A 16,239-nucleotide genomic window follows, 5' to 3' on the forward strand; every position below is an offset into this window, starting at 1 on the left:
TGTATAAATTCAGGAGACATAGGCCGCCTCCTCCCTTTGTCTCCTGAACACATGTAAGTATGGTGAATAACAAAGAAAGCTACAAAACGTATGTATATACTATACTAACTAAAGATACTAACTAAACCAATAAACTCTAACTTCAATACAAGTGTGTGTTTTATTGTAACCAAAAGTCTGCTGAGATGTAACTTAACCAAATATACTGCAAAACACAAACACACCCGGGATAGTAAGTATCTGCAAAGTATGATTACTGACTAACTTATGGTTCAAATAACAAACATCAAGTATAATTAAATTAATGAGTTATGGTGCAAATGTAATCGATGGGGACAAATGGTGTGCCCTCACCAACTTTGTCACAGACATTTTCAATAATAACTGAAAACTCGATGTGATAAAAAGCTCCAGAACAGATTCTGAGTCGACTTGTGAGATGTTTTACTGAAGATCCTCTTGAGTTTCTCTGAGACTTAAATGACTGCAGCAAACTGGGCTGTTTGTCTATTGTTTCTATTGGCAGACTGACAGAAACACAACTGTTATCCTATCAGTGATCACCTCTGATTTTACCAGAGAGCCAAGATGACAGAGGAGGACCTCCTCAACACTCTGAATGACTTAAGTGAGGATGACTTTGAGAACTTCAAGTGGTTCCTGAAGAAAGAATATATGGGTGACATCTCGCCCATTCAATGGGCCCAGCTGGAGAACGCAAAGAGGCGGGACGTTGTGGATCTGATGGTGCAGACATATGAATTTGCTGCAGCTGTGAAGGTGATGAAGAGTGTTTTAAAGAAGATGAGGAAGAATGATCTGGTGGAGGAGTTGTCAAACATCAGCTCAGGAGCAGCATGTCAGTCACAGGAAGAGACAAAGATGACATCACATCCAGACAGTGAGTATTTAAACAGTTACACATTTTTGTTCTTCATACTCTTTGTTTTAGCACATTCAATTAAAAATAAAATAATAATAATAATAATAATAATAATAATAACTTAAAGGCTCAGTTTGAATAGAGAGATATGGACCTTTTCACACATAGGGCCTGATTTACTAAAGGTTTGTGTGTGTAAAAAAGTGTGCAAAGTTGACGTCATCCACAAAAAAATGTGCAAGCCTTGAGTCTTTCAAATGTGTAGGATAATACGGGCTGTCCATTTAGTACATTTGCCATAATGAAAATGTAATATGGGTTAGGGATAGAGTTAGGTGTAAAATATAGGGAGAAAAAAATGATGCAAATATGTTATTTAGCACATGCATTGTGTTTTAACAAACTCAAAGGTAGTTTTATTGATGGTAACTGCGTCTATAAATAATGCGTTTGAAGGGAAGGTGTGAAGCGGCTGCGCTTTGTGCACAGATGACTGCTGTTACTGTGGAGAGGAGGAGATGGAGGCACAATGACAGAATATGCAGAGAATACACTGGTGATATCTCCTCCACAGATGGCTCTGAGACATTCAGTACTAACTGGAGGATGATTTAACACTGTGGATAATTTGGGAGTCATCATTGGATAATTGAAAGATCGTAGATGCAACTGTGGAAAACATGAATGAAGTCTTGTCAGGTTTGCAGTGATGTAATTCTGACAGGTGATCCTACAAAGTAAATGTTAATGATTCCTGTAATCAGGGTTGTGGATCCTAGAATATACTTTATATATATTTATATCTATATATTTCCTCAAGTAGATTTCTCCTGGAGAACAACAGTTTCTCTGCCATGTAACATGTCTTGAACAAAAGACCTTATATTGGGAAAATGGATCTGTTGAATGAAATCAGAGATCAGAACACAGAGTATTTTATCCTTGTATTTAAAGATCAACTAAAACTGAAACACAAATTATCCTCCAGAAGTCTAAATAAGTTGGTTTCCAACACTTAATATTTTAGTGTTTGTTGAATTTCAGACACATTTGTGTTGTGAAGAAAAGTTGTGAGTTAAACACACAGAACAAAAAGTCAGGACTTACACACGTCTTCTATCACTAATGCTGATAGAATAAGAAAGGCATGCTCTGTAAGTGCATGAAAACACACTGATGTTCAGATCTATATTTTTCTTCTCTTTCAGAAGATGGTGACCAGCAGAAGGATTCAGATGAACATATGATTTGTCTGGTGATGAAATGTCAGACTGAAGACAACGATGAAGCAGAAAGTGAAACCCCCTTCACTGATACCTACACTGAGGTCTACATCACACGGGGAAGGAGTAACGAAGTTAATACCCAACATGAAGTGTGGCAGCTAGAGAGAGCTTCCAAGATGGAGACCCTTCAGGACTCTCCAATCAAGTGTCACGACATCTTTGAACCCTTACCCAACCAAAAGAAACACATCAGAGTCGTTCTGATGATCGGCGTCGCTGGTGTTGGAAAAACCTTCACAGTGAGGAAGTTCACTCTGGACTGGGCAGAGGGGTCCAAAAACCAAGATATCAGTCAGATGATTCCACTTCCATTCAGGGAGCTGAACTTGGTCAAAGACAAGAAGTACAGTCTGATCACACTGATCCATGAATTCTATCCAACATTACAGAAGCTCACAGCAGAGAAGCTCGCTGTCTGTAAAGTTCTGTTCATCTTTGACGGCCTGGATGAAAGCAGACTTTCACTGGATTTCATCAACAGTGAGGTCGTGTCTGATGTCACAAAGAAGTCATCAGTCAGCGTGCTGTTGACAAGCCTCATCAAGAAGAAGCTTCTTCCCTTGGCTCTCATCTGGATAACTTCCAGACCTGCAGCAGCCAATCAGATCCCTTCATCATTTGTTCACAGAGTCACAGAAGTACGAGGCTTCACTGACGCCCAGAAGGAGGAGTACTTCAGGAGGAGATTCAGGGATGAAGAGCAGTCCAGCAGAATCATCTCACACATCAAGACATCCAGGAGCCTCCACATCATGTGTCACATCCCAGTCTTCTGCTGGATGACTGCTGCAGTTCTGAACCACATGTTGACTACCGACCAGAGAGGAGAGCTGCCCAAGACCCTGACTAACATGTACTCACACTTCCTGCTGGTTCAGACAAAGAGGAAGAAGAACAATGAGGGACATGAGACGAGTCCAGAGGAGCTGACGGAGGCTGACAGGAACCTTCTTCTGAAGCTGGGGAGGCTGGCGTTTGAACAACTGGAGGAAGGAAACATCACGTTCTACCAAAAAGACCTGGAGCAGTGTGGTCTTGGTGTCACAGAGGACCCTATGTTAACAACATTTTGTACACAGATCTTCAGAAAAGAACATGGAATCTACAAGAAAACAGTCTACAGCTTTGTTCATCTGAGCGTTCAGGAGTTTCTGGCTGCAGTCTACATGTACCACTGTTACACCAGCAGGAAGACAGAGGTACTGAAGGACTTCCTCGGAGAAGAGTTCAAACACAGGGAATCAAAACCAAAGTCTGTCCTCAAGAAGACTTCTGCTAATCTCAGAAACAATGATGTCTGTGACCCATCTGGTAATAAACACAAAGTCACATCTCTGGATGACGCAAACATGAGAGAAGAGGACAAAAACAAGAAATCAACACAGAAGTCTTTCCTTGAGCGTATTGCTTGTTGCAGAAACAATGGTGGTGGAAACAATGGTGGTGACGATGATGATGACGATGATGACGATGATGATGATGACGATGACGATGATGATGATGATGATGATTACCCATCCCTGGATGACTTCCTGAAGAGGGCTGTGGAGAAATCTCTCATAAGTGAAAATGGCCACCTGGACCTGTTTGTCCGCTTCCTTCATGGCCTCTCTCTGGAGTCCAATCAGAGTCTCTTAGGAGGTCTGCTGGGTCAGACAGACAACAGTCCAGAAACCATCCAGAGAGTCATCAACAACCTGAAGGAGATGAACAGTGGTGATATCTCTCCTGAAAGAAGCATCAACATCTTCCTCTGTCTGATGGAGACGAACGACCGCTCAATACATCAGGAGATCGAAGAGTTCCTGAAGTCAGAAAACAGATCAGGGAAGGAACTCTCTGAGATCCACTGCTCAGCTCTGGCCTACATGCTGCAGATGTCAGAGGAGCCTCTGGATGAGTTGGACCTGAAGAAGTACAACACATCAGAGGAGGGACGACGGAGACTGATCCCAGCTGTGAGGAACTGCAGAAAGGCTCAGTAAGTCCAGATGTGGTTAACATTATAAATCAGTGTAGATTAGTAGTTTAGTTCTTCAAATATACATCAAATAAAATTCTTATTATTGTTTAAATAGTGCTCTGCTTGTTTATAGCTGAAATAACGTCAGTTACTATGCATCCTGACAGTATTCACACCCCTTTACTTTCCCCACATGTTATGTTACAGCTTTTTTCTCATCAATCTACACACAATAAGTACAAGTACATAAGTATTCACTCACTTTATGCAGTACTTAGTTGAGGCATCTTGGCAGCGATTACAGCCTCACGTCTTCTTGGGTATGAAGCTACAAGATTGGCACACCTATATTTGGGGTATCTCCCATTTTTCTCTGCAGACCCTCTCAAGATCTGTCAGGTTAGATGGGGAGCATCGCATAACAGCTGTTTAAGTATTTTCAGAGATGTTCAATCAGGTTCACATCCGAGCCCTGGCTGGGCCACTCAAGGACATTCACAGACTTGTCCTGAAGCCTCTGCTTCGAAAGTAAACATTCGCCCCAGTCTGAGGTCCTGAGCATTCTGGAGTTTTCATCAAGGATCTCTTCATCATCTTCATCTCCTCATCTTTACCTCGATCCTGACTAGTCTCCCAGTTCCTTCCCCACAGCATGATGCTGCCACCATCATGCTTCACTGTAGGGAAGCTATTAGCCAGGTGATCAGAGCTGCCTGGTTTCCTCCAGACGTGATGCTTGGCATTCAGGCCAAGGCGTTCAATCTTGGTTTCATCAGACCAGTTTCTCATGGCCTGAGAGTCCTTTAGGTGCCTTCTGGTAAACTTCCAGCAGGCTGTCATGAGCCTTTCGCTGAGTAGAGGCTTCCATCTAGCCACTCTACCATAAAGGCCTGATTGGTGGAGAGCTGCAGAGACAGTTGTCCTTCTAGAAGGTTCTCTCATCTCCACAGAGGAACGCTGGAGCTCTGTCAGAATGACCATCGGGTTCTTGGTCCCCTCCCTGACTGAGGCCCTTCTCCCCTGATTGCTCAGTTTGGCGGCCAGCTCTAGAAAGAGTCCTGCTGCTTCCACACTTCTTCCATTTACCAATGATGGAGACCACTGTGCTCTTCTTCAATGCTGCAGAAATGTTTTTGTACCCTTCCCTAGATCTCTGCCTTAATACAATCCTGTCTCGGAAGTCTACAGACTATTCATTTGTCTTCATGGCTTCTGCTCTGACATGCGCTGTCAACAGTGGGACCTTATATAGACAGGTGTGTGCCTTTCCAAATCATGTCCAATCAATTGAATTTACTACAGGTGATCTCTGGGAAATTTAATCGAACTGGACTAGTACTATAACTTGAAGACTTTTTGCCACTTATTCAAGAGGCTTATTGAGTTCATGCGCCTCTGACTAGGCTGGGCTCGTCACTGTAGATGGGGGATAGGTGGTGTCGTAGACCCCTTCCTCTATTCAAAGATGGTTTTCCCACTTTCACATAGATGGCTTCTTTTACCCCTCTTTCAAACCATATGTCCTCCCTTTCCAAAATGTAAGGAATGTGCCTTTTCCTTTAGGTGTAAGTAGACAGTTGAACATGGACCTGAGGAGTTCTGTGTTTGGCCATGCTTTTGTTCAAAAGTAGTTTGGTTTCCCTCGCTGCATTGAATAGCATATACCAGATTACTTTGGGTGTGTGATATGCAGTCTTTAGGGTATACCAGTTTCTGTGAGGTTTGAAACATACAAAGATTTGGTGTTTGTTAAAAATCCTACTGAATTTCTCTGATACCCCAGACACATATGGAATGACCTAACCCTACATACAGGGTACATTGTACATTGTCAGCCCTGTGCTGCAGGGTTAACATCCAGCTTGTGATCCAATGGGTGGTGTGAGTCAAACAGTAAGTATTGGTCTCTGTGTGTTGGTTTCCTGTATACCCCAATGTGGAGGTTCCTGCCCTTACTAAAGTGTACGTCACAGTCCAAGAAAGGCAGGTGGTTGTCTTTAACATCTTCTTTAGTGAACTTGATGTTTTTGTCCACTGAGTTGATGTGTTCAGTGAAAGCCTGTACTTCTTGGGTTTTGATTTTAACCCATGTGTCGACCACATATCTGAACCAATGGCTTGGTGCTGTTCCTTTGAAGGAGTTCAGGGCCTTGCATTCCAACATTTCCATGTATAGATTGGCCATAATTGGGTATACACAGGGCTGACAATGTACCAACCACCACTCAGGCTCAAGAGACCTGCGGCTATCCCAGTTGGACCTTTGTTAAAACAGCAACACACTCCAGAAAGAACATTGAGTGTGCTGAGGAAAGAAGTAACCAACACATTCCATATGTGTCTGGGTATCAGAGAAACTCAGGAGGATTTTAACAAACACCAAAATATCTGTATGTTTCAAACCCAGTAACACACTCAGACAGAAACTGGTACATCCTAAAGACTGCACACCACACAACCAGAAAAGTAATCTGGTATATGCTGTTCAATGCAGCGAAGAATGTGATGACTTATATATTGGGGAAACCAAACAACCTTTTAACAAAAGCATGACCCAACACAGAAAGGCCAACTCCTCAGGTCCATGTTCAGTCAATCAATCAATCTTTATTTATAAAGCGCCAAATCACTACAAAGTCATCTCAAGGCTCTTTCCACATAGAGCAGGTCTAAACCGAACTCTTCAGGTTTCATTTAAAGAGACCCAACATTCCCACATGAGCAGCACTTGGTAACAGTGGAGAGAAAAAACTTCCTTTTAACAGGAAGAACCCTCAGAACCAGACTCAGAGTGGGAGAACATCTGCCTGGACTGGTTGGAGTAGAAAGGAGAGATGATCAGTGGAAACAGGAAGCACCTGAGCTCAATTTTGAGTGTCATTGCAAAGGGTGTGAATACTTATGTATATGCAATATTTCAGTTTTTTATTTTTAATACATTTGCAAGAATTACATTTTTTTTTCGCTTTGTCATTATGGGGTATTGTGTGTAGATTGATGAGAAAAAAGGGAATTTTGGAATAAGGCTGTAACATAAAATGTGGAGGAAGTGAAGGGGTGTGAATACTTTCTGGATGCACTGTATATTTAGTCTCATGTTCTTGAACTATTTAAATGTTGTGAGTGTAAATAATGTTGATTTTTCAGTTGTTTGTGATTATAACTGTTAAGTTAATGAACAGTCATTCTATTTATTTCTAGTCATTTGATTTTACAATTGTTTATTTGTCTATTTCTCTTCCTTTGGGTGTTGGAGGTTTTGTTTAAACCTGGTAAAACAAATGAAGGATTTCAGAGGTTGAGGTTTTATTACAGCAGCATTTTATCACAACATAGATCCGTATTTTTACAGTTATCAATTAATGCAGTAAAGTTATTACATGAGCAAGTTCTGCAAATCATATATATTTAGACAAATACTGTTTTTAACCACAATGATTAAGAGTTTAAAATAAGACCTGAAATCAGAGAGAATTGCTTTCATCATCATTTTTTTCTTGATGGTTTCTGAAACATCTCATAGTCAGCATGGAGGATCAGCCAATCAGCAGACTGATTCAGTAATGTCAGTTATACAGCAATATGTAAAGTTTGCTAACATTAACCAACATTAGCCTCCGTAAACTACTCAGCTGTTTTCTCTCTTGTTGGTGTAGAGAAGAGTAGTAGCAGGAAATGCACAGAGGTCTGATCAATATATAAGTGCAGAACGGCAGAATTCAGCCTGTTTAAAGATATCTGATACACATTAAAGCTCAATGTAATATTTTTAATGCTGATACCCTGATAACATCTTTCTGATGACATCATGTTAAAATAATTCAACCTTATTGGTTTGTTCATTGTGTTAGTGCTGAATTTTTTTCAGATTCTCAGAAAAGAAAGTTCATAACTAAACATGATGCAGTCATCTATCATGCACATTCAAATATTTATTTACATTCATGTTTAAAGATGTTCAGGTGTAATATTGTCAGGTCATTAGTGTTTGTGAACAGTCAGTTAATGTAGCTGCTTATGGATGTGAACATGACAGCAGCAGGTAGCAAAGAGATTTCAGTTGACTGAGTTAAACTGAGTCTAAATATCCTGCAGTCACATTAAAAATAGTGGACAGTAAAAGTGGTTTTCTAATCAAGATGGAAAAAAACTAGAAAAATAAAACAAAAGATCAACTTTTGTAAAGAGTAAATGTTATAGTGAGTGTTTCATCATCAAATGCATGAAGTAAATATAAAGTGTCCTCTTTCATGATAACATATGTTGTAATATATGTGTCTTTACAGACTCTCTGACTGTGGACTCTCAGCAACTCACTGTGAAGTTTTGGCCTCATCTCTGAAGTCCGACCCCTCCCATCTGACATATTTGGATTTGAGTGACAACTACCTGTCTGATTCAGGAGTGGAGGTTCTGTCTGCTGGACTGGAGAGTCCAAACTGTAGACTGGAGACTCTGAGGTCAGTTCACCTACTGTAGCTTTAGTGTTTTTTTCTATATATTCTATTTAAATTCTTCACTGAAGTTTCAAATATTTGGATCTTAATTTTCAGGATTTGCTGAACACAAATCTGTAGAATTTAAATGTTTTCCGGAATTTAAAATCTACAGTTGTGTTTTATGTTGTAACCTCTTGACAAACGCTGTTACGTCTACGGGAACTGACCTTAGGAGGTAGCCAAGTCACAGAATCACACAGTTTTACACTTTTACAAGAATCCTGAGAGTGTTACCTTTCCAACGATAGGAGACACATATCTGAGTCTCAAACTATGTGGGATCTGTGCTGCTCACAACTTGGGCATGTCGTTTAGACTAACAACATAAAAAATAGGGGCATGTATTAAGAGGTTACGAGTTTAAACTAATATGAGGCTTCAGCAGTCTAAGTTCTACATATCAAGCACTTAAAAAACGGTGTATGCGTCACACTAGTTTATAAATCTCAGTCTATTTTGGGAGTCTTATTCTGGGAAAAACCCTTTTCTATTAAAGACTGTGTGAGAGCCATATTGATACTTGTTGAGTTTTAGCAGTTTTCCTTTAAACATTTTGTAATGCTCCTTTAAGTATACCGGTATACTCTAACCCTAACCCCCCTAAGCAGACTAGGTTAAGCAGCCCACGGAGCTACACAGAGAAGAATCTTGTAACTTTATTTTTACTTTTTCAGTAAAGTTTTTCATGAACAGATGTTACTGCCTCCGAAGATTCTTGTGTGTCAAGATTAAAAGCCAAGAGGACTGCTTTATAATGGTGGTAAAGTGCATTGAGAAAAGATTGCCGCTACAGACTGGTTTATTTGAATGCACCAATAACTATTCATTTATGAACACATACCCTAAAAACCAGTGTATAAGACACACCTTTAATGCAATATTTTGGATGTGGATATGATTATAGGTATGTAAAAGGTGTAAAAAGGAAGAAGAGCTCATGTACAAATAATGTTTTTTAGTCCAACGTGTCTGATTTCATATTGATCCTCTAATTACAGACTTGACTGGGTTCAGCAGCATTTAATGATTCAGTGTTGGCATGAATATGTGTCTGAATGTTGTGGTGACATTTGGATGATGTCTGCAGAAGGCTGACATTATGATGATCCACAATAACACAATGACAAAGTCACTCTGCTCATTTTAGAGAAAAGCTCATTGATAGTAATGTTGAACTACACATTTAAAACCTGAACACATCTGATTGGATTATAAATGGATTTAATCTACAGTATTTTTTTTTTTATTCAGGTTGATCAACTGCAGTTTGTTAGAGAGCAGCTGTGCTTCTCTGGCCTCCGCTCTGAAGGCCAACCCCTCCCATCTCAGAGAGCTGGATCTGAATTGGAACTATCTGTTTGATTCAGGAGTGAAGCATCTGTCTTCTAGACTGCGGAGTCTAGACTGTAGACTGGAGACTCTGAGGTCAGACACAATCTTTCATTACTGTGCTGTGACACTAACTGCAGACACAAAGATTATATTATGTTGATCCACACTAAGTATCTTCATGGGAAAGTCTATTTTCTTCTTCAGTGGTTTAGAACATTGACAGTCAGAACAATGTTCAGCTTTAAATTTAAACCCTTCAAATAACAAGAAAAATCTACACTGGATAATTTACTTTGAACCTCTGAAACTGTTTTTCTCTTTTATATTCAATTATTTTAAGCTGCATCCTGTTGGGTTCAGCTGTTTGGATGTTTCATCTTCTGAACTTTAGGGCTGGAAAATATATTACATCTCTCTCTCTGTGATGTTTATTTGAATGATCAATAATTGATTTTTGGTAACCAGAGATCGATCTTTCCGTTATAGCAGCATACTGTAATGTACCAGCCACCTCTTCTTCCTCCGCAGGCTAAGGTCATTTGATCTATGCAATGAAATGCTGCATATTTTTCACCAGTCGGTGGTGGCCAGTGCCTTGTTTGTTTGTTTTTTGCTGTAAAAATATACGTCTTGTTTTAGTCTTTTTACATTTTTATTTGTGTTTAGCTGTACAACATGAGTTTGCATAGATGTACTCAGTGGTGGAGCTGCAGAGTTTAGGAGGTGAAGTCACTACGTCTTTATTGAATTAGCAGCATGTTGTCATTAATATTAATGAGAGCTCTTTTTCACTGTTTGTATTAGACAGTTTTTGACCTGCATTCTGTTGGGTTCTGCTGTTTGGAGTGTCAATTTCTTAAACCTCTACTTTCTAAACCCTCTGCAGCTTTGAACTGGTTTTGAAATTTAAAAGTAAAAGGTCTTTTGTCTTGTAAACTGACATTATTTATTCTTTATTCAGATTGATTAACTGCAAGTTATCAAAGATCGGCTGTGATTATCTGGTCTCAGCTCTGAAGTCCAACCCCTCCCATCTCAGAGAGCTGGATCTGAGTGGAAACAACCTGAAGGAATCAGACGTGAAGCAGCTGATTGATCTTCAGCAGAGTCCAAACTGCAGACTGGAGACTCTGAGGTCAGTAGAGAGTTGGAGTCAGTCTGTGCTGGTTTCAGCAGTTTAGTATTAAACACAGTCAGTATCAAAGCAAAGATCCAGTATTTCCTGGTGAAGCTCCAACCTTCTCAGTGCTGCTTTCTTCAGTGAAGCTGTGAGAGGAGAATGGTGACAGGCTTCAGGATTGGACAGAAAGACAGAGAGAGAGAGAACAGTCAGCCAATCAGATGAGCCAGAAGCTTGTTGTGATCATGTGTTTGAGTTGATGTGAAGATGACTGTTGTTGTTGTATTGATGTCTGCAGGAAATAAAGCTGGATTACAGCTGACAACCTTACAAGATGTATAGAGACAGTGATCCTCATCATCAAATCTGATCTCAAAGTGTTTGTTCTCTCATTTCAACACTAAACTATTGATCAGTTCATCTTTGTCAGAGCTCTAAGATCAGTCTGACTGCACCCTGCAAATCACTGGCTCTGATTTCACACAAGCATCATTACGTTTAGTAACCATGTGGTCTTTATACAGACCAGAACCTCTGCTGAAGTCCAGGAATCACAGCAGCTGTTTAGCTGAGAGCTCTGACTGATTGTCATGTGATGATTTAAAATCAGGAAACATCTTCAAATCCCACAGAGACTCTGTAGCTTTAAACTTTGATAAGAGTTGACATGTATCAGCAGTAAATCCATCAGTAAACTGATGAGTGAATGTCTCTGTTTCTGCAGTAATGATGTGTTCATGACTCTCAGCACTTTATTTCCTCTGTGTACTTGAGTGAAATGTGCAGAGGAAACACACTTGATAGTAAAAGTGTGTGCAGGTGTGTGAGCTTGGAGCTCAGTGTGTTCACTCCAACACGTTAACATGAGAGCTGTAAGGAAGCAAGCTACGCTGCACAGCTGTTCCACTTCTGGTCTGAACAGGACTGAAGTCCCTGCTGCTCTTTATACTGGATGTGCTGCATCACTGACTGACAGATGATCAAGTGAGTCTCACTAAACACTCATTTATCTCCTCTGTTCTTTCTTGTTCTCTCATCAGATTAAATTGGTGATCTCTGTCAGAGTGAGAGTGAACATCCAGGAGTGTGGAGAGAGGATCAGCTGGATCCTGATGATCCATCGGGAGTCTGGATCTGGATCTTCACTTAAGTCTCTTAACTGACTCCAAACTGAACAGTTATCTCTGGATTTAGCTGAAGTCAGCACTTTACAGATTTGTTCTACATGAGCTGTTTGATGCAGAAAAGATAAAAACAGGTGTTATAAGTCAGACTGTGAGCCTGGGCTCATATTTATCAAGCGTCTCAGAATCACACTGAGAGTTAACGAGGACTAAAACTAATGAAGTAAGCAGAAGAGAATTGACTGTGACTTTCAGCAGGAGAAGGATTACTGCTGGGAGAGAGTGAGACGTGGCTGTTTTACCACAGTCAGAGCAGCAGAGTAGAAATAATGATGACGTGTTGTAGTTTTCTCACAGTCATTTGGTATATTATGTGTATAAACAGGTAACCAGGCAGGTAACTTACCAAGGTTATGGAACTAAACTATGAAGCCAACATTCCTGTTTGTGTTAGGATTTGATTGATTAGTTTTAAAGGCTCCACATGGCTTCAGATAACATTTCAGTGTCTCTGTATGTAAATATTAAAGGTAAATGTATGTACGATCTGCATGAATGTTTTTCTCTAACTTCACATTGAGTGGAGGGAAATGAATTAGTGCTGATTATCAGCACAGATAAATATGGAGCCTGGTCTTTGCTGTCAGGGCTCTGGATCAACCTGTTTGATAAGTCTTTATCTTCCTTTAAATCACTTCTTCTAACTCATTTTATCCACTGATCTACCACTTATTTGGTTTGATATGCTGTACATCTGATATTTGACTCTTCTGTGTTTTCTTTATTTATTTTTTTGCTGTATGTTTGTTAGTTTTGTGTAACGTTGCTTTGAGAAGTTTTCTACTGGTCTGAAGGGAGGCTGGTGGGACCATGCTGATAATAAACAAAGACCTAATTCTAATAAATGTGGAAATAAATGAAGTGTCAGTGTTTTTATCCTGTGTGGAGCTTCAGCTTCATGTTTAACACCTATTTTTCTGTCTTTGTATATAAATGACTCATCTTTGATTGAATCTGTGTTCTTTATTTTGGATTTATGTGGATTGGACGTTTTTATGGAACCACTGGACCACCAGGACACCATCTGAGTTTGTCACTTTATTTAAAGCTCCATTATTCTTATCATTTGTTTTCCATGAAAGATTTGTCTGTGTAATTTAGAGCTATTTATAGATTTTCTTTGCCATATTAGTGAATTCATCAGTCATTTATTGGGAACTTGATTCTTATACATGTAGAATTGTAGGTGAATGTTGTATTTATCACCATAGGAGCACCAGCCAACAAGCTCTTATGGGTTTTATTGGCTCCTTCTGCACATTTGTCTTTTTAGTTATTGTTTTTTCTTCATGAGCAATAAAGAAAAATAAAATAACTGACTAAAAGACTAAATTTCTTGGTTCTTTCCGGGAAAAGTGCTAACTTTAGATTATCTGTCTTCTTTGTTTAATTTTATTGCTGAAATCAAAGTACAAAATAAAAACAAGGAAACACCACCACCAAGTGACGATACAAGAGAACAGCAATCCATACAGACTGAACTCACTAAAGGAGAAATAAATACATGAATAAAGACATTTTAAATAATGTGGCAGAGGAGAGTCAGTCTAGTTAGAGATGTCTGTATTAATCATTTTATCTATGAAATGTATTAAGAGTTAAATTAATTTGCAGTGTGTTTCCAAAACTTCACATCCACAATAAAAGAAACACACTAAGAAGAAAAAAGCAACACACATGGCACACATCCTTCATAAAATACACAAAACCTACTACACAGCAGCATCCAGCAGTTAGATTCAATGTGAGAGAAGAAACAACGCAGCTCAGAGACATCGTTCCCCTGTGCAGCTCGGACCTGCTGTGTTAGCAGCTGGAGGCCTGATGGGGGCGCTGCAGCTCACTGAACAGCAGGCTGTACAGCAGCGTTTCAACATGCAACGTTGCATACATAAATAGAAATAAAGGAACACATCAGTGTGGTAGTTTATGAAAACCTTTATAATTATTTCAATTAATAATTTATTTCTTTTTATATTTCCACATTTATTTTCTTATTCTTTCCAGATTTATTCTTTTTTATGGCACTCGTGTGATTTTATCAGTCAGAGACATTCAGGTTTACATCCAAAACTCTTTTACTCTTTTCACAAAAGGGACAAAAATCCTAAAATAATCTTGGTGATGTTATAATTTTTCTGTGATTATACTCTGTGAATAAAAACCTTCATTCAGCCGTGTGTTTGACATGACAGCATGGAGCATCTACTTTATTAACAATGAGAATATAACGAGCTGCATTATGACAAATTACAAATAAAGAGTTTTAGAAGTTTTTCTTTCAAAATTAAATGTGTGGTCTTGTTTTTTGTTATTGTTGTTTTTAGTTTTTAAGTTAGCTTTTCTTAGAAAGAGATTGCTGTAAATTCTATTATTATTATTCTATGATATTTCTAAATAAATATATCAAATAAGTCGGACACGTTCAGTAAGTTTCCTGTTAAAACTGACATTTTCTCTGAACTTGTAAGAACTGATATAATAACTGGTGTCATTTTTAAATGACTTAATAATCATATGTGTAGATGTTTGCATTGTTGTGCATTGGGTTTTAGTGCTTTACTGTAAATAAGTCAAACACTGTACATGATGTCATCATAATGAGCTCATGATGTCACCATAATGAGCTCATGATGTCATCATTATGAGCTCATGTGCTGTGACACACACATCATCTTGGTAGCAGCATGTAGGAGCAGATACTCATCAGAATGATCTTTAAAGACATTAAACCACCAACTTTCTCACTTATGATTGACGTGATTTTCTGCTAAAGTTCAGAACAGTTTGGATTATTTATTTTATTTCAATCAAGAGAGACCAGAGAATGAAGTAAAATAATGTTTATTATACAGATGATATTAATGATTAGCGTTGTATTTTTTTTAATCAAAGGACGTCAGTCCTGAGCAGCAGCATGATAGATTTCTCTACTTCTGTTTTTCCTTCATACAGTCCTTATGAGCCAGAAGCTTTTAGCATTCAGATTATCCAACTCTGCATAATTTACACCTAAATTAAATGTTAGTTATCTTTGATTGTTGCTTATACAGTTAAATCTGCTCTATATTCCAACACATGAAGGTATAATGTGTGTCCAGCCTCAGTCTGTGGATTTATCTGTCTGTTCCACTCTCACTTCTCAGACAAGAAACATCATAAATATTAAGTTTGCCTTTGATTTTACAGGAAATGTAGGCATCTAACATGCACTAAACATTTCTTCATGTGTGGTTAACTCCTGCAAAAACATTCTAGTGAGGAAGTTTCACTCTGAAAAGTCAAGTCAGATCTTTGTGGACATTATCAGCATCAGTCGTGTTGAAGTTCAGCTTTTGTCCTTTCAACGATGAGATTTAGGTATAAAAATGAGATTAACTTGTTGCTGAAGTAGAAGGAAGCACATCTCCCATTATACATGAGAATTATGTTTTCTGCTTGTTTGTCTTTTTGGGGGGTTGATGATTCGTGACTGTAACTGAAAGAGGAACTAAGCAAGAAGAGGAAGCTGGTGGTTTGTGGAAGATGCACATAAGCTTCTTAAGTGTGGACCGGAAACTCAACGGGAAGAAGAAAGAGTGAGCTGAGGTCAAACAGCATCTGTCTCAAAGTGACTAAAGAGCAGACCCCTAACAATAATGATGAAGTGAAAGAGGCAAGAAGTACAACATGTACTAAACATTTCTTCATTTGTGGTTAACATCAGCAAAAATCCTCATGAGAAAGTTTCACTCTGCAAAGTGAAGTCAGATCTTTATGCACATTATCAGCATCAGTTGTGTTGTTTTCAGTGTGCTGAGTTTTTTTCTTGAAGTTTTGTTTAATTGTGAAGTGAAAGTAGCTGATGAGATAATTACCCTTGCATCAATGGACCGTCACATGAACCATGTTTGCAGCTTTAATTATTATTATTATCCACAAGTTGTTAATGTGAAAATAAATGAGTATGTTCCTCTGGTACTGAGGCAGCGG

The 16,239-nt window shown here is 38.9% G+C and overlaps 1 protein-coding gene across 1 annotated transcript; it reads left to right on the forward strand.

Annotated features, from left to right (window-relative positions):
- Positions 1 to 588: 588 nt before the first annotated feature.
- LOC128375762 (NACHT, LRR and PYD domains-containing protein 12-like) lies at positions 589 to 11,096 on the forward strand (the record flags this gene model as incomplete). The annotated part of the gene is made up of 5 exons (XM_053336179.1): positions 589 to 901; positions 2,092 to 3,396; positions 3,622 to 4,150; positions 8,419 to 8,592; positions 10,925 to 11,096. Coding segments are annotated over exons 1-5 (2,493 nt in total), but the record flags the coding sequence as incomplete, so codon positions are not given.
- Between the last annotated feature and the right edge of the window lie 5,143 nt (positions 11,097 to 16,239).

Source organism: Scomber japonicus, chromosome 16 (genome assembly GCF_027409825.1).
Source record: "Scomber japonicus isolate fScoJap1 chromosome 16, fScoJap1.pri, whole genome shotgun sequence".
NCBI lineage: Eukaryota > Metazoa > Chordata > Actinopteri > Scombriformes > Scombridae > Scomber > Scomber japonicus.